The 19,550-nt window shown below is 41.8% G+C and overlaps 1 protein-coding gene across 1 annotated transcript in view; it reads left to right on the forward strand.

The window, feature by feature from the left end:
• Positions 1–19,550, forward strand: part of EYA4 (EYA transcriptional coactivator and phosphatase 4) — a 3,122,134-nt gene that overhangs the window by 2,869,119 nt on the left and 233,465 nt on the right. The window contains exon 14 of the mRNA XM_044077094.1: positions 17,024–17,113. Within this exon, the coding sequence (XP_043933029.1) occupies positions 17,024–17,113 (90 nt within the window). The remainder of the gene's footprint in view (positions 1–17,023; positions 17,114–19,550) is intronic.

Consider the following 19,550-nt stretch of genomic DNA (forward strand, 5'->3'; position numbering starts at 1 on the left):
CCAAGGTGATTTACCACATTTCTTTACAGACTGGATCTATGTACACAAGAACATGGATGTTTGATACACCCCAACATCAATCAACTTTAATTGACTGTCTGGATAATACAGTCATAATTCCCTTTAGGCACCTGTTTCCTGAAGATGTGCAGAAGGTACTAATGTAGACAAGAAACCCTGCTACTAATAAAGATGTTTCTTCTAAAAAAAAAAAAAAAAAAAGAAACCCTGCTACTAAAATGTCATATATTGGTGCCAGCAACATAACCAGCACCCATTCAGGGCTAGTTGTTCTCTGGTTTTACAGTGTTTGTGTGAGCTACTCTCTGATGGCCTTTCTTATTCCTATATCAAGGATCATTTATCAGCCATTTCAGCATGTCTGCCCATGGATCTTCCTCTTTCAGTGCTTTCTAATGTCAGAATATTTTTGAAAGGGGTTTTGCATAAGAGACCTCCAAGAAACCGGTGGCCCCCTCCTTGGGATCTTAATTTTGTGTTAGATAAGCTAAGATTTACTCCATTTGAACCAGCTAATCTGTCTAACTTGAGGTTCTTAATAGGAAAACAGTTCTACTGATTGCTCTGTATTCTGTAAAAAGGGTATCTGAGTTGTAAGCTCTTATGGTGAGTGAACCCAGTCTCATTTTCCACAAGGACAGCCTTTCTTAGAGAACTAATCCATTTATTATGCCTAAAGTGGAATCTGAGTTTACTTTAAGCCAAAGTATCCATCTCTCTGTTTTCTTTCCTGAACCCAAAAATGAGGGGGAAAAGGATACTTTATACCTTGGATGTCCACAGACTACTGGAGTACTATCTTGATGGAACTACATCTTTCAGATTTTCACATCAGTTGTTCATTTGTTATGAAGGTAAAAAATAAGAGACAACCTGTTTCAAAACAGACTGTTTCCATATGGTTGTCTAAGGCTATTACCTTTTGTTATACTCACCAGAACAAATCTATTCTAGGCAGGGTCAAGACTCACTCTACCAGGACCGTAGCTTCATCTATGGCTTTTTGGAAAGGATTGATTCTAAAAGTATTCCAGGAGTTGCAATTTGATCCTCTGTATATACTTTTACAAAGCACTATAAGCTAGATTCCTTCTCTGAGTCTAGATCAGGCTTTGCAAGGACCATTCTCCAGGGACTCTTGGTCTCTTCTCCTTCCACCTCCCAAATGTGTAGTAAGTTATGGTAATCTACCCATATAACTAAAGCTACTGTAGCAGTGATCAATATGATGAATATAGTACAGTTGTGTAAATAAACATACCATAACAGTATATGTTTGAATTGTCACTGCTGCAGTAGCCACTCCCTCCCTCCATCCCCTTTGTTTTTTGGTGTGTTGTTTATACCAGGGTGTGGTTATTTATTTTTATTCTTCCTTGCATTGTCCTTTCAGGGCTCAGCCTTACTCTCTGTTGGCAGGAAAGCTCTGTAGGGCTTGATGCCCAAACTTGTCTTTTAGTCAGCTGAGCTTGAGCTGCCAGACAGTTTGGGTGCATGGAAGGTGCCCTGAAGCTTTGGAAGTTAGCCGGCTGTTATATCATTGGCAGGGTATTACACATATAGCTAAGGGTACTACAGTAGTGATCACTGGAACATCTACTGTTATGGTAAGTTTAATTATACAACTGCACTGTCAGTAGTGTGGGTGTTGGTAGAGCTGCTATTTTCTCAAAAAAGAGAAGGTCATGTAGGATTGGGTCTGTTATGGCTCTAAAAGCACCATAAGCTACTGAGTATAATGAGAGTTGAGCAGGACAACAGGAATTGGTGTTAATAATGGGAAACCTAAATGCTCAAATCAGGACACACAAAACAGTATATGAGGACTGCCTGGATCCACATGGGTTGGGCAATAGAAGTAAAGAAGGAGAGGCCATCCTAGTCTGTGTCAAATGGCTTGATGGTGGCTAATACATACTTCAACAGGAAAGACAATTACAAGATTGTGTACAATAGTGGCCAGCACAACTCAGGTAGATTTCCTTCTAGTAAAGAAAGGGTGTTGGGGTACAGACTTTGATTGCAAAGTCATCCCCAGTGAAATGGTCAGCCTACATCACAATTCACAAACCACTGGTTGCCATAGTTGGCTGCAAGCAGTGGTCAGAGAAGGCTCTAAGGTCAACAGAGACTAGGCTAAAGACCTGGAAATTGACTATGGAAAAAGCACAAGAGTTCAAGGAATTGCTCAGGATTCTAGCACTTCAGGAAGAAGAACAAACAGAGTTGAAGAAGAAGAATGTCCGTTCCTCAAAATGGCATGTGCAAAGACTATAGAACATATATGTGTAGATATGGAAGCAAGATGCATAAGAAAAGCTTGTGGAGGGATGCAGAAGTCCAGGAAGTCATCAAAGGAAGGAGGAGTGCAGGAAAACGAGGAAGACAGAAAAGATCTACTTGGCTAAGAAGGAATACTGGTTGGCTAACAAAGAAACTAAAAGAAGTGTTGCAGTAGCAAAGAACAAGGCATTAAACACATTTTACCATTTCCTGGAAAGTGACTCAGCAGATGATGCAAAGAAACTCTTATCAGGTTGCAAGACAAAGATAGGAAGATAAAGAAGATAGTCAGACACCCTTCCTAAGGTGTAACAACAGCAATCCACAGGAAATCAAAGGCAAATAGAAGGAGCATGTTCGGCAGCTTCTGAATGAAGAAAACCCCACAGAAGCTGTACTGTCCCAAACACTGTCTACAAAGAAAAAAGAAAAGGAGCCCGTTCCAGAAGAAGTAAGAAAAGAACTTATGAAATTGAAATCAGGGAAAGCAGCCAGCTCAGAAGAAGTCACAGCAGATAAGATGAAGATGTTGGTTGAGATGGGGAGAAATGGCTGTTGAGGATACTTGTAGCAGTATGGAGGAAAGTTGTATCCAAGATCACCTTGAGAATAAGCATACTAGTGCCAGTGTACAAGAACAAAGGGGACAGCCACAACTGTGGGCAGTACAGAGGTGTCAAATTCCTGTCACACTGCATGAATTTTAAAAAGTAAGATGGATGATGAGCAGAGTTTAGATCAAGAACCGACCCGATGTTTGCACTAAGCAAATAGTTGAGAAGCTAAAGATGTGGAAGAGTCCAACTGGTTATTCCTAGAACTGGAGAAAGCTTATGACAAGTTCCCAATAAAGCTGATTTGGGCAGTCCAGAGGTGATTCAAAGCCTCAGAAACATTGGTAGAATTAGTGTAGGCTATGTACATGGGCACGATGACTCAACCGGACTCACAGAGGGTGGCCAGTGGGAGTGGGTGTGCATTGGTGTTCAGCTCTGAGCCTACTGCTGTTCAAACTAGTGATGGACTACATTAGCTAACAGGTCGGAGGGGACAGATCGACAAAGTTGCTGTATGCAGATGATGTGGCATTACAAGCAGACTCTGAGCAAGAACTTCAGCAAAAGGATAGGGGAATGAAGTGCAAAACTGTAGGCACAAGGAGTGAAACTGAATATAGATAACACAGTTGTAATGGCAGCAAATGCGGGAATTCAAAAGAAGCTGAGAATTCAGATAGAAGGGAGGAAAGTAGAGCAAGTTAACAGCTTCAGCTATTGGAGGGGTTGGTTGAGGAGAAGGAAAGTCTGATTGAGTCAGATCTAGAATCAGAGGGGCTGCAGCCAACTGACACAGAGTGTTAGGTTAGTGTATCGCAGAAGAGTGGCAAAGAAGCTAAAATGTAAGGTGTGCAGCCAGTACTACTGCATGGTACAAAAACCTGGGCAGTAAAGGCAGAGCGGTTGAGAAAGCTAGAGGTGATTGAGATGAAGTGCTGGAGATGTGGTGGTAGGATGCACGCTGTAGGACAGACTAAGAAATGAGAACATCAAAGCAGATGCCAAAGTAGCTCAAATTGCAGAGAAAATCAAACAGAGCAGATTACTGTGATTTGGGCACGTGCAGAAAAGCAGAAGAAAGTCTGGAGAAGAAAATTTGAAACAGACAGTACAACAGGTATGAGTATATTTCAGCCCTTGTTGCTGAAGCTGTTTGGTATCCATGGATGAACAAATAACAGTGCCCAAGTATGACAAGCGTCAAAAGGGTTGCTCTCTGAGAGCAGAGTAAGCCATGAGCTGTTGGAATACATATGGCCACTGTCACTTGAAAAAGCAGTTAACTTCTTCAAAACGCAAGTGTAATTTCAAGCTGGTTTCTGCTGAAACAAGATGTACCAAGTGAGAGCTCTGGAATCTGGGTAGGTATAAATAATCAAAAATAAATTGCCTTTTTTACTCATGTTATCTGAATGCAAAATCTGAATTGCTGTGTTAAAGAAACTGTTATTTCAGGGTGCTGTAGAAATTGCCGTTTAAGAACCTGTGACTTATCCTTTGTAGAAGGATATCAGGAGGATAAGTGCATCTACCTTCAAGGACAGAACTGTTTGATGTAAATCAGCCTGTAATGTATCTGCAAGTTGCATTAAGCTTCTTAAAATCTGTTTAAAGGACTAAAGTAGTATTAGGAATATTTCTTAACTGCATCTTACTTTGCTGAGTGTGATCCTTCTCTGAACTAGGTAACAGACTGTGCTGTTTTTAGTTGTGCTAGTGAAGCATTTTCCTTTTTTTCTGTTTTGCAAGACATATTTTGTTTGAGCTGAATACATTGTTTAACCGTTTGTACACTTGCAATACCTGCAATAACTAGACCTAGACAAAAACTAAGTCTCAAGAACAGTGATTTTGTCACAGGGTTTTTAGACAGGCTTGTTTCTTTCTTCACCATATGTTTATTTCACATTTGTTGATTTCAGAAGTGATTTCCTTATTCCACCAACAATGTATTATGCTACTTTAACAAAAGTAGCCACTGTTGTTTAAGGTGATGAAGTAACCTAATGCTTATGATATTTATTCAGTGCTTGACAAATGAACAGATGAGTTACAATAAAATATGAGATGCATGTCAGGTGGGACTTTTATTACTGGTCCATGGTGGAGGAAGTGAATGTACTTGTGCACAACTTTACAGTGAAGTAGTAGTGTCATGAGTTTGTAACCCTTTGATTGCTGACTTAAAAATTGCATGCTCAAAGTTTAATTTCTTTCCTGGAATAGACTGAGCTTTGAAAAGTGGGGATACAGCTGAAATTGATTTGTCTGTGACTGTAATATATCCATTTCTGCTCAACATAATTGTAGTCTGTTAATGCAAGAAGCCATCATGTAGTTCATTAATACTGTAGACTGAAGATTTGTTCCTCTGCAAACTGAATAAATGTTCAACATGAGGTACTTTAATCTGCCTTTGAAAAAAAATACTGATCTTACCCTAAATATTACAGGCTGTCATTCACTTATTTGCAAAGTAATAGCAAAGTTAGAGGCATCTGAATGATGTCATTCTGTTGAATGTTTCAGTATTCTTTACATGTGGGAAGTCCTCCACCCAAGCGACCTGAAGTCCGGTCCGCATACAACAGCTTTTAGCTACTACAAGGTACATGGGACACCGCACCTATGCGCTGTCAACATTAGCCATAAAAGGATGTCCGTATGTACAATCCTCAGACCTTTTCTGCTGCCATTCAGAACGCTTGACTCGTATGTCGGTCTGCTGCCTGATTCCGTTGTTTGCTGACAGCTTTCAGATTAGTGCCCAGTTGGGGATTTTTTTCTTTGCTACTGCCTTTTGTGCTTAGTTTATGTCATCCAGGAAGGGTAAGTGTAGGTGTGGAAGGCAGATTCCACATAAGGACAGCCATGATCTTTGTCTTTTCTGCTTAGGCCCCAGTCACAACCATTGCTCTTGTTCCAACTGTCAGGCCTTTGTCCCAAAAACTTTGCATAGCCGACTTTTGGCTTTGAATCTTTATTTAGAGAATCAACGACGTAACCATCTGGCTAAGGAGGGTTCTGTGGGCCCTTTGGCTGAGACGATTGTGAAAAGGAAAGTCAGTAAGCCTAGGCCTGAATCCTCTTTGGCTGCTTCTCTTTCCACCGACGTATCCACTGAGGTTAATGAAGACAGGGTGTTACGTTCGGAGGTTGGGTCCAGTTTCTCGGTGGGTAGCTCATTGGAAGCCGTTAAGGAATCCAACCTAGGCACATCCTCAGAGGCAGTGCAGACATCCATTTCAGATGGACAAGGGGAACCACAACTCACTGTGCTTGAGGGTCCCTGAGATGTACTTCTTACTCCAGTTACGAAACAAATTCTGTAGTCTGTCAGGCCTATGTTACGTTCTTCCACAATCCATCATGCTGAAATGCATGTTAAGAAAACCAAACACTCTCAAGCCCCATCCTCTCTACAGTCTGACTGAGATACTTTTTCTCAGGGGCTGATTAAGGCTTTGATGGCTTTGAAGCCTTTCTCTGCTGTTTCTTTTCCTTCTTACACATCCTCTCCTGTCAAAAGGGTTAGGGAACAGGTACTATCTGATGATAATGATGATTCTTCCTCTGATGATGATTCCTTGGCATGCGCTACAACAATTACTTCCCCTTTAGAATATGCCATTCCAGAGGAGGAGTCCAATGGGGGTATTCCTCAGTAGAAGAGTTTTCTTTTGGGAAGACCATTAACAAAATGAGAGAATTCTTTAAATGGGACTGTTCACTGATTTCAGAAGAGGAAAAAAGGTAATCTGATGTTGTCAATCTTCATTCATTCTTGACTGATGGTTTCGGTTCCGACTTCTCAGAACCGACTCTGCCATTATACATAGCTTGCGCCAGCCAAAAACTCTCAAGCTAAGGCTCTACCCACAGTGCCTCTCTCCCCATTATCTCAGATCTCATTTGCCGCTTAGAAAATTGGACGCATTAGCCGATGCTCTCAGCTAAGTGCTTTAAATTTCTTCTTTCTAAATATATTTGGTTAAAATTTTTTTGCTACACAGTTTTGCGATGCTGAGTGAGTGACTGTTTTTCCGACAATTTCTAGCCACCCCTTTTTACATTGTGTTAACTCTTATTACCATTGCTGGTTTCAGGCCTCCTCCCTTCTCTATTACCATTGGTAATCTCTTATACCATTGTTGGGATCCTCTTTGTTTTCCCCTTTTTCTCCCTTTACCTGTTTGGGTATTTTCTATATACTAATGTTGGTATATCCAAAAAAAAGCAATTCCTTTCCTGTCCTTTCTCTCTGTTGTGTGAGAGATTGTGAGTGTGTACATCAATTTTGGGTCAACAACCTGGCTCCTTTCTAGATAAGCCTGAGTCCCCTTTGGGAATGTCAATCCGTTCCTCCAGGAGTCTATCAGAAGTGGGCATAGTCAGATTAGTGGATCAGCTTTTGGCAGCCAGAGGCCTCCCTGCACCATCACAAACCTCTCTTCCACCCAGAGCTGAGGCTTATTCTCCAAGGACTCTACCAGTTTAACCTTCGTCAACCTTGTTTCAGGGCTTGGAGCCCCCCACTTTGACGCTAACGGTGCCAGTTACCTCCGTGCCAATGGTGGATCTCACCTCTGTACCGGAGTTGACTTTGTGGTCTTCAGCTCTTTCAGATCCGGTGCACACCCGAGACCATGGTTTGGCTGTTGGTTTTGAGATCCTTGAACTGGTTCTGGTTGCTTCCACAGTGTCATCTATGGCTCTCGGGGTCTGCCTTCCAGATTATGGAGAGAGCTTTGGCCTCAGCAGGCTCCCAGCTGGTTCCATCTTCGTCAGAGTGCCATATTTTTGTTTCCTCTGTTTCGCACTTGGCAAGATCTGCTATGTCAAGACAGCAGGCACAAGAGATGCAAGACACCTCGGTTCAGGGTCTCCCCTCTTTGGAGTCTTCCTCAGAACCGCCCCCTGAGGAGCCACCCCATGAGGACATGCAAGAGGAAGCACCTGCATTCTCCAGAAGAATCTTTCACTGAAAACACAGATTACAATGAAGAGGAAGGGTCCCCACAGTCACCCCCAGAAGATGTCTCTTTTGGAGACATCCTGGAAATATTAAAACAGAGGGGTGATTGGAAGGCCTCAAACCTGCTCTCTGAGGAGTCTGTGTTCTTGCAAACTTTTTGTGCATGCCATTCTACTTTTTGGGTGACCTTGCCGCTGACAACCTAGTTAAGTTGATTGTTCAGCAAGCATGGAATGTTCCTGACTCCATAGAGCCTATTCCCTGGAGACCGGATAAGATTATTTCAGCCCCAGAGGATCAACCCCACTGGTCTAAGGGTCTAGCAGCGGCCACCAAAAAGGAGCTCACCGATGAGAGTTCAGCTATCCATCCTCCTAACCAAGAGTCTCAGACGATGGATAGATTTGGGAAGTAGGTTTCTGCTTCATTGACCTTTGCTATTCATTCCTTGCACTTCTTGGCACACTTTACCAGACTCCAAAGGGATCTGATAACTGAGCTTACAGACACCCTTGCAGGAGCAGTATCTGGCAAGGTTCAAGATAAAGTAGCCTCTCAGCTTGCCACCCTGGAGTCGATCTCAAATTTGTCCATGAGGCGTATTGCTCATACAGTCGAAGGGACGTCTAGAGCAGCAGGTACAGGCATTGCTATTAGGCATCACACCCAGATGCACTTGTGTGATTTCATGGAACCCTTTAAGTCTTCCTTTATCAATGCTCCTGTTGAGGGTACTTCCTTATTTGGCCCAAAAGTCAGAGACACACTAGCCATTTGTGAAAAAGATGGAAAGACCCTTTCTGCTGTGGGCATTCATTTGTCTGCTCCACAACGACCTTACTCCAGGAATTAGAGGAGTGGATAAATGTGGTTCAAGAAGACCCAAGGGCCTTTTCAGGGCACACATGGTGACTATTCCTCCCGGGGCAGAAGAGGGAATTCTTCTGGAAGACACCCCTTCCATGGCAGAGGGGTCAATGTAACTAGGGCTCCAGAGATTCCTTCCCTGGACAACCTTATCAGCACTGCTGAGCGGAGGCCTGATTGCTTACCTTTGGAAGCAGTCAGAGGAAGGTTCTCTCTGCACCATTCAGCCTGGCTTACAACAACCTTGGACACCTGGGTGCAGAAAATAATTACCAGAGGTTACCATATTATCATCAGTCTTTGCCCAAAATCGAATCCACAATGTTCCACTCAGTCAGAGGGATCTAGCAGCACTAGAGATTCAAAAGCTCCTTCAAAAAAGAGTCATCCAAGTAGTCCCACCAGACCAAATAGGATCTGGATTCTACTCAAGATTCCTTTTAGTGCCAAGAAATACAGGGGACTGGAGACCAATCTTGGATCTCAGCCTACTGAACAAATTTGTACAACAGACAAAATTCTGGATGGTCATGGTTCAGTCAATCCTTCCCTTTCTAGAGAAGGATGATCGGATGAGCTCTACAGATCTTCACGATGCGTATTACCACATAAAAATGGACAAACACTCCAAAAGGTATCTCCGCTTCTGGCGAGGAGCCAGTCATTACCAATTTCGAGCACTGCCCTTCGGTCTCACCACAGCCCCCAAGGTGTTCATCAAATGCATGGCAGTCGTAGCAGCTTATTTGAGACTACAGGGATTCCGCTTGTTTCCATATCTAGACGACTGGTTCCTCACTGCCACCTCCAGGCATCTACTGCCTTATGCCATAGACATTTATGTACATTTTGTCAACAAAGAAAAGTCACAACTGACTCCCAAGCAGGATCTGGAGAGCATCGGAGTAAGGTTAAATACAGAATTCTGTGTAACCTCCCTTCCTCTCCACAGACTGTTGAAACTCGGATCACAGCTTCAGGTAATGATCTCCCAAAACAGAGTTCCTGCTCATCTGGTACTACAAGCTCTGGGGTCTATGGCAGCAACAATAACATTAGTTCTCCTAATGAGGTATCACATGAGGCTGCTTCAGTGGCTCTTGGCATCACAATGGTCACTTCTAATGCATCCCATGTCCCATCCAGTCTTGATAACAATGCTGCAAAAAGGATTTATCTTGGTGGATGAAGCCAGAAGAGATTCTGTGGGGTCATCCCTTTTCCCCCCTTTCAGCCCAAGGCCGTAGTGACCATGGACACTTCCCAGATAGGGTTGGGGGGCATTTTCTGGGAAAGACTGTTCAAGGCACTTGGTCCCCACAAGAGGCCGATTTGGACATCAACATCCTAGAACTGAGAGCAGTGCCTTTAACATTGCAAGCATTCCAGGCTGTCCTTTCTTCAGAGACAATTGCAATCTAGTCAGACAACATGTCCATAGTCTGGTGTATCAACAAATAAAGGGGAACCAAGTCCTACCCTCTATGTTAGGAAGCTCTAAGGATTTGGCAATGGGCAATCGCTTGCAACTGCTCTTTTATAGCATTGTGCATCCTGGGGAACTCCAGCGTGATTGTGGACAAACTGAGCAGATGCATCCTCCTACCTCACGAGTGGTCTCTCAATTCCAATGTAACGCCAAAGATCTTTTGTCGATGGGGTCAGCCTTGTTGTGACCTGTTCGCTTTTCCTATAAACCACAAATGCAACAGCTACTTTGCCCTTATCCTCCCTCGTGGGGAGTCCCTGAGAGATGCACTTCTTCTTGATTGGCCCCCGGGACTCCTGTATGCCTTTCTCCCAGTTCCACTGATCCCCCAGTTTTTGAGGAAAGCCCAATGGTTGAGAAACAAAGTGATTCTCATTGCACCATACTGGCCCCGTCAAGTCTGGTTCCCCTTTCTTTGACCTCATCTGGTTCACTGTCCATGGATGCTGGACACAGCGTCAGACCTACTGTCTCACCCTCAGGGTCTGTTGCATCCCAATCTTCAAAATCCCAAGCTGATGGCATGGTTTCTCCAGTTCCAGTAATTGCCAGTCAGAGTAACTTGTCCTTTCCAATGCAAAAGATACTTCTGGCTTCCCATAAACCATCCACCAGGAAGCTTTATCTTGGCAAATGGAAAAGATTTTCAGTTTGGGCAAGTACAAATCTCATAGACCCTTTCTCAGCATCAGTTGACAAGGTCCTGGAATATTTAGCTACCTTGTTAGAAATGGGTGCTTCTATGTCTACAATTAAGGTTCATTTGGCTGCCATTTCAAATTTTCATAACAGTTTTGATGAGCATTCCTTGATGTCTCATCATCTATGCAAAATTATTCTTAAAGAGCTCTGCATTTAAAACCCCCTTTCAAGGACCCTGTAGTGCCATGGGATTTGACCTTAGTCTTACAATGTCTAGTTCTACAGCCCTTTGAGCCAGCAGCTACTTGCGACCTCAAGTTCCTATCTTGGAAGACCCTGTATCATGTTTGCTAGGAGAATTTCAGAGTTGCAGGCTTTATGTGTGAAACATCCATGCATCATTTTTCACAAAGAAAGAGTATCACTCAGAACCAATCCCACCTTCCTTCCCAAAGTGCTCTCAGAGTCTAATATCAATCATTCCATAGACTTACTGGTTTTCTTCCCAAAATTTACAAACAAAGGAGAGTACTTTATTATTATTATGTTTTTACTTGGACAGAACGAAATCTTCTAGAAAATCAGACCAACTATTTCTATCATTTTCAGGACCCAGATTGGGCAAACCTATATCAGAGGTCACCTTGTCAAAATTGCTAAGAGACTGCATTACCTTTATATACGACCAAAATAAACTCAAGTTATTAACTACAGTTAGAGCTCATTCTACAAGATCTGTTTCCACTTCAGTGGTCTTCCATTCCAGTGCTTCTATGGAAGACATCTGTGTAGCTGCAACTTGGGCTACTCCACATACCTTTATCACTCAAAAGTTAGACATGGTCCCCAAGGGAAGAGCATCCTTTGGCTCTATGGTGCTCAGGAATATCCTTCCTTAGGGCCTCCCAAGATCTAAAGTAGCTGGGGACTCTGTCCCATTAGTTAAGAATGAATGAAGATTGACAACATCAGATAAAGAAGTTATATTCTTACCATAACGTTCCATCTGTGTTGTCCATCTTCATTCATTCTTGACATCCCACCCTCCTGCCCCCTCCAAAAGACTCCAGGAGGTTCGGACCTAGTTCTGGGAATGTTATAGGGTTATACCTTAGACAGGGTGTCTGCATTTTCTTAAATACTAGGCAAACTCAATCTCAGGTAATGGGGAGAGAGGCATTGTGGGTAGAGCCTTAGCTCGAGAGTTTTTGGCTTGTGCGAGCTATGTATAATGGCTGAGTCGGTTCCGCGAGGTTGGAAATTAACCTATCAGTCAAGAATGAATGAAGATCAACAACACAGATGGAATGTTATTGTAAGAATATAACTTCTTTTTTTGACCTTTTACAAATGGAAGTACCCTCCCCTTCCACTATGCCAGCTTTTTTGGATGTTTAAAAAAAAGCATTTAATGGAGTAAGCTCTTTCATGGATACACCGCTTCTTCAGACTACAATCAAACAAATGTGATGTTGTTTGTTTGATTGTAGTCTGAAGAAGCTGTGTATCCTTGAAAGCGCTTACTCCATTAAATGCTTTTGTTTTTAGCCTTGTTATAACCAGTGTTATTGTTTTTTCTTAGTACATTTTGTTTTTTTTCACTGGTTGTTTTATCGGTTTAGGAGTTTTATTTTATTTAATAATATTTTTTGGATGTTTTCTCATCCTCTTCTAAGGCCCCTGACTCACAGGCTCCTGCTCCAATAAGGCCAAACAGGTTCTACAAGGTGCCTGATGACTGCAAATTCCTGTAAAAGTGTCCTTCGACTGATCCATCGGTTGTTTCCATTGCTTCAGATAGGTCTTCTAGGTTGTCTCCTTCTTCAAAACTACTTCTGTCTGATAAACAGAGTAAAATTTTGGATAGGCTTGGTAAGAAAGCTTATACTTCCTCTGCTTTGGCCATCAGAGCTATGAATTACCAAATTCACATGTCCAGGTATTCATTGGCCATTCTTTCTCAGGCTGCTCAAGCTCTTTCTCAACTTCCAGATTCTGACCTTAAAAATCAAGTTATGTCTCTTTTAGCAGCTTCTTCTCAAGTGACTAGACACTCAATTAAATGCAGTTATGATGTTGTTAAGGCATCCTCCAGAGCAGCTGCATCTGGTTCTGTACTTAGAAGGCACTCTTGGTTAAGGCTTCGACTTTTACCAGACAACATAAAAGCAAAATTGTTGGATACACCTCTAAATAAATCTGCTCTTTTTGGTTCTACAGCTGCAGACTTATTTAAGTCCTTGTAAGAGAATGGAAAGAAACATCAAGATATGAAGCATCTTTTTGTTTCTCCTGTTCCAAAATTCCACAGAAATTTTCCTTCTAAGACATCCTGGTGTTCCCGTCTTCCTCCACTGCTTCTTCTTCTAGACTTAAAAAGTCTGCTAGGAGACCTCCACAGTCTTAGACTACTAGTTCTGACAGTTCCTGCCAGCAGTCCTTTCCAGCCAAGCCAAGTACTCTGCGACTACCAGCCCCTTCCCAATCTTACCCCTCTGTCTCTTTGTCTCTTCTCTCTCTCTCTTTTCCTGCTTGAGCAAGGATCACTCAGGATTATTGGGTTCTTTCCATTATCCAACAAGGATATTTCATGACTTGGAAAAATCTTCCTCCTTTCATGGGGGTTCCACAGCCCCCTAAAAACCAATTGAATTTCTTTCCACAGGTTCTAAAAGAATTATTTTCTCAAGGCACAATTCAACAGGTGCCAATAGACCAGAGAGGCAGAGGTTTTTACTCAAAAATGTGTCTTGTCCCCAGAAAAGATGGTCCCTTGGAGATCAATTCGGGACCTGTCCCATTTAAACACATTCCTAAAAGTACCAACTTTTTGCATGCTTTCTTTACAGAGTTTGTTTCCCTTGATTGCTCCTCAATCTTACATGGCTTCTCTAGACATCAAAGATGCTTATTTTCACATCCCCACCCATCCTGTTTACAGGAAACATTAAGTTTCTCTGTGGCTTCTTTGCACTTTCAGTTCTCTGCCTTGCCTCATAGACTTTCAGCTGCCCCAAGGGTATTCACAAAGTGCTTGACCACTGTGATTGCTTTCCTCAGGGTCAACGGTATTCAGGTATATCTATACCTGGATGATTTTCTCTTTCTGGCTCCTCTATCAGAATAGTTGGCTCAAAATCCGCAATTTGCCATCGTTTTCCTACAAGGTCTGGGGTTTACCATAAATTTCAAAAAAATCTTGCCTGTCCCCATCACAAGACCACATCTTTCTAGGATGCAGGTTCAGAACAGACATAATGATGGCTTTTCTACCAACAGAAAAGGTTCTGTCCCTCACTTCCTTCTTCAAAAGCCTTCTGCCTCTCTCTTCCATTACAGTCAGGAAGTTTCTGAGACATCTAGGTTTTATGGCACCCACAGTATCCATGTTGCCTCTTGCAAAACTCCACATGAAGAAATGTCAGTGGTACCTAAAATCAGTTTTGATGCAGCATGCTCACCATCTGGAGTTTGTGATCCCTCTTCTCCCATGCCTAAAATCCATGCTTCTTTGGTGGATTCAGCAATTTACTCTGAATCCAGGACTTCCTCTTCTTGTGCTCCAACCACCTCAAGAGTTGTTCACGGATGCCTCAGACATAGGTTGGTGGGCAACCTTTGCTTCAAAGAAGGTACAGGGCCTTTGGTCTCATTCACAAAGTAAAAAGCATATCAACTTCAAGGAGATGAGGACTCTTATTCTATCCCTGCAGGCTTTTCATCCTCTCTTTCAACCAGGCCCTCGGAAAGTGTTTACAGACAGCACTGCAGTTCTATGGTATGTCAACAAGCAAGAGAGACAAAGTCTTACCTTCTTTGCAGGTTAGCTCTCATGGCATGGGATTTGTCAGTTCAGTACAAGTTGAGTCTTCAAGTGGTTTACATCATATCTGCTCAAAACAATGTAGCAGACACATTAAGCAGGTCCATGACTCAATCCCATGAAAGGGTGCTTCACAGGGATGTGTTTCTGGACTTGGTCCATTGGAGGGGGTACTCCTTTTCTGGATCTTTTTGCCTCCCCTCTGAGCAGACAACTTCCTCTATTTTGTACCAGTGTCCCACATCATCTGGCTTGGCAGGTGGACACCCTATCTTTTTCATGGAAGAGGATGTTTCTTTATGCATTCCCCTTTCCTCTCATTAAAAAAGTCCTGCATAAAATTCAGCAGGATAAGCCAAGAATCTTGCTGGTGACCTCTTTTGGCAAAGGCAGCATCAGTTCCCTTTTCTTCTGCATTTAGCCAAGGGCAATCACAGAATGGACATGCTCAAACAGGACAAGGGATCTCTGCTTCATCCACATTTGTCAGCCTTACAACTGACCCTGTGGGTGATCAACTTTTGATTCTTTTCAGACACCTTTTTTCAGAGGATGTGCTTAGGGTTCTGCAGGAGACCAGGAAGCCCAATGCTATAAAATCTTTCTTATCCAAATGGAAGAGAATTTCAATTTGGTGTCCTTCACGAAATCAGGATCAGTTTTCAGTGAGTGTTCCACTAGTTTTCTTTCTTTCTTATGTGAGTTACTTAAGAGTGGTTTGGCTTATTCATCAGTGGAAGTTCCCTTGTCAGCCATTTCTGCATGTCTGCCATTATCTCCACCTTTGGCTTCCAGATTGGAAGTAAAACTTTTTCTTAAAGGTCTTCTTCATATTAAGCCTCCCAGAAAACCAGTTCCATGTACTTGGGATTTGAATTATATCTTGGAGAAGCTTACTGTGGCCTCTTTTGAACCATTAACCTCAGCTTCCTTAAAGTTTTGTACTTGGAAAACAGTTCTTTTGTTAGGTTTAACTTCTACTAGGAGTGTTTCTGAGATTCAAGCTTTGATGGCTTCTCCACAAGCATAGGATCTCTTTGCGTACCAATCCTTCTTTTATGCCCAAGGTGTTGAATGTGTTGTCTCTTAATCAATCTATTCAATTGCTCACCTTCTTCCCTTCTCCTCAATCCCCAGTGAGTGGATCATACACACCTTGGATGTGCATAGATAACTCAGATTTTATTTGGATAAGACTAAGGCTGTCAGAAAGTCTTATCAGCTGTTTGTTTCTTTTCATCCCAGGGCTCTAGGTTTGCCTGTCTCTAAACAGACAATTTCTTCTTGGATTTCTAAGGCAATATTGTTTTGTTATGACTTCCATGGTAAGACACTTCCTGCTCCTGTTAAGGCTCACTCCACTAGGTTTGTGACTTCCTCAGGTGCATTCTTTAAAAGCATGGATACCATTTTAGAGGCTGTTACATGGTCTTATGTGCATACTTTCACCAAACATTGCAAGCTGGACACCATTTTTAGGTTTAGAGCAGGGTTTGCTAGAGACATTCTCCATGGCTTTGTTGAAACCTCCTCTGCTCCTTCCTCCTCCCAGAGTTCTTACTAAACATTGGTACTCTCCTACATGTAAAGAATATTCCAACATTGAATAGAAGGACATAGAATAGTTGTGAAAAATCTTACCATAACCATAGATGTACTTCTCTTCTATGTTGCAGTATTCTGCGCCCCCCCCCCCCCATATCTTGTTTTTCTTTCCTTGGATGGCATATTATTGCTGCTTAGGTCTGGTGTTCTTTCTGGGGCTTTACAGTTCTGAGGACTGTATGTGCAGATGTCCTTTTATGGTTGACATTGACAGCACATACATGTAACGTCCCATGTGCCTTGCAGTAGCTAAAAGCTGTTGTATGCTGGCCTGACATCAGGTCGCTTGGGCAGAGGATTTCCAACATGTAAAGAATACTGCAGTGTATAAGAGAGTGACATCTAAGGTTATGGTAAGATTTTACACAGCTATACTATATCAGCAGCACCTATTCAGATCTGAGCTGTTTATACACCATGCTGTCAAAGAAAAAATTGTCACTGGAGTTTTTTCTCACATTTTTAGACAAGCTAAGGTAGTCCCATGTCTCAGCCCTCTCATTGCACTGTGGAAGCAGTAGATCTTTGAAAAATCATGAGTGGAACTACGGCATCATTTAAATTGCAAACAGTGAAGTTTATAGTAGACAGACTTCACTGCAATTTATTAGAGCATTGCTGGTTTAGGAAGGGAAACATTATTTTGATTACTGACATAGAATGGGTTTATCACTGTAAGGAAATTTTTAGTGAAATACTGTTGCATTTATGACAGCATATAACTGAAGCATTTTAACATTATGTGCTTTTTCTCATTTTAGGACCCTCCAATGGCCGTGACACTCGGGCTTCGAATGGAAGAAATGATATTTAACCTTGCAGACACTCATTTATTTTTTAATGATTTAGAAGTAAGTATAAATCCATTGCAGGAAGTGGTGCCACAGTGGCTGTTTTTTAACTATTGCCATTTACTTGTCTGTGTACCATATCTGTTTTGTACTAGCAAGTTCACATGATTAGCTTCTCGGTTCCTTTTTTGATTATAATACCCTTCTTTTGATATTCCATTATGGTCAGTCCCTAACTCTAAAAAAAAAAAAAAAAAAAAAAAAAAAAAATTCAAATTTTGACCTTTATTGGTTTTGCCAATTTCCTGATCTGGTCAGTGGTCTGACACCTGAATGAAAATAGCCAATGCATTGAATTCAGACTTGTAAAAAAATTACCACTGAACTGGAATGTGTTGTTTTCCTTTATAAATCTGTATTTATTTGCATTTGTTTACTGGGAAGAGCTACTGGGCCATAGTGAGCCCATTTTCAGTGGAGGCCTGGGTAGAAAAGCTCCAAATTAACTCTCACATACAACAGATAACCGTGTACAATCACATATAATAAAAGAGTAACAGTTGAGTACATAATATATGAGTAACAGTAGATAGAGCAAAGTAAACAATTAGAATACAATAAGCCTAGGCTAGGTTTATATAGGCCCTAGGGCCAATAGCCTAGTACCTACCTATGAACAGTATTTAAGTGCAGTATAAGAGATATGGTAGTTATTCACAATTAATGCATCACAGTTAGAGTAAATAAGTTAATCATGTCAGTAACTTAAGTTCTGGCAACATAGTACAAATATAAACACTTATGAAATCCTAAACTAAGTATAGGAAGGCATATATGACACATAGTACAAGTACTGTTGTTGAGTAGATGTTTCAAGATAGAAAGACTTGAGAATAATTTTTATGATTAATGATACTGGTAGGTAGAAGATTTTGAGTAGACGAAAGTAGTACTTAATGAAGGTGTAGAAATAATGGTGAAAGAGGGAGTCAAGTTTTGAGAGGTGCAGTAATGCCACATGTGCACTGCCATAGAGAGGAAAGGTGTCCCATCAGGGATTTTTTTGAAGAAAACTGCATTGCTGGTAGCCCTAACTGATGATGGGAGGGAGTTCCACAGTTTGATGATAGTAAAGGAGTAGAGCATGTGGCCAGCTAAAAGGTTTTTTTTTTTTCACCTTTAGGAGCAGTTGGTTTTCGGATCTGAGGAGGTCTATTTGAATGGTACTGAGTAAGAAAAGGATTAAGGGCAGGGCAGTCTGATGGAGATATACTACACAATAATATTTCCTATTAGCACAAAGAATGCACAGCACATAAATATTATTTGCATTCCTAGTTACCATAACAAGCTACAAGCAGCCAGAAAAGCTGAAAATATTTATACTGCGAAGATTCAGTACAATGTTCCTTTTTTCTGTTATTGTAATATATAAAACAGAACTCAAAGGTGTGTAATCTAAAAAGTGAGTGATATTTCAGGCTAAAACATTTGGAGATGAAAGTAGCTACTCTATAGTAGAGATGCCAGATACTTGTGAACATCTCTCCTTCCTTCATAGAACTCCATTTACAGTGGAATGTTTTAATTGTAGAACTTCAAGCTTTATCCCTCTTTCACAATGAAAAGCTGAAGGAAGTGTTCATGCCAGATATTCACTAGTCTTTTGTCTACAACTTTAGTAACCTGCTGATGTCCAGGACTAATTATTCTTATCTCCTTTTTTGGATCTGTTTTAAACAGCTGCCAGTGCATGCAGAAGTAATTTGAGACTTGTTTATTCAGGTGATATATTGTAATAAATGCCTGTGTTTCACATGTGAATAGGCAATGTTCTTCGTGTTTCACTGTTGCAGTCATTACATTTGGGTAATCTGCTGGCAGGTTGCCCTCAGTCGGCCTGAATTCCAAAGTCTTGGGTCCTGCGTCAGTTGCTGTCTCCTCTTCCATGACGTCAGGTCATCAAGGGGGTATAAAACAAGCAGCCAACGCCATTTTCTTGAGTATTTCTTGCCGTGCGGTGCCCAAAGCAGAAGCAGTTCGCAAGTGCCAGTCGGCCGACTCCTGAAATTTTCGAGTTGCAGAACCGAAGTCTTCACTAAAGCTAAGTACCCCGTGGGGGAAACTTTTTTCTTGCTCCATATAGATGTCAGAAAAAGTTAATAATTGTATTACTTGTGGAAAGCAAATACCTCATAAGGACTTTCATTTATACTGTATTCCTTGCCTAGGCCCTTTTCACAACATGCCTGGCTGTCAGTTTTGTGCTAGATTTAACCAATGCACTATTAAACGTCGGTATATTTTTGCCTCAAAATATTTTGGAAACAGATTTAACTACCCTGAAATGTCGTCGGATAGCAATCCGACTACCGGAGTACACAAAAAGCACAAGGAAAAGGACAGAGACAGACCGTTGAGGTCCAAAACCGACAACGAAGCTTCTCCTAAGCCAGTCGCAGGTTCGCCGGTACTCAGTGAGGTACTTTTGCAGCCC

The sequence above is a fragment of the Protopterus annectens genome, chromosome 1.part1 (genome assembly GCF_019279795.1).
Source record: "Protopterus annectens isolate FY-2018-M chromosome 1.part1, PAN1.0, whole genome shotgun sequence".
Classification (NCBI taxonomy): Eukaryota; Metazoa; Chordata; order Ceratodontiformes; family Protopteridae; genus Protopterus; species Protopterus annectens.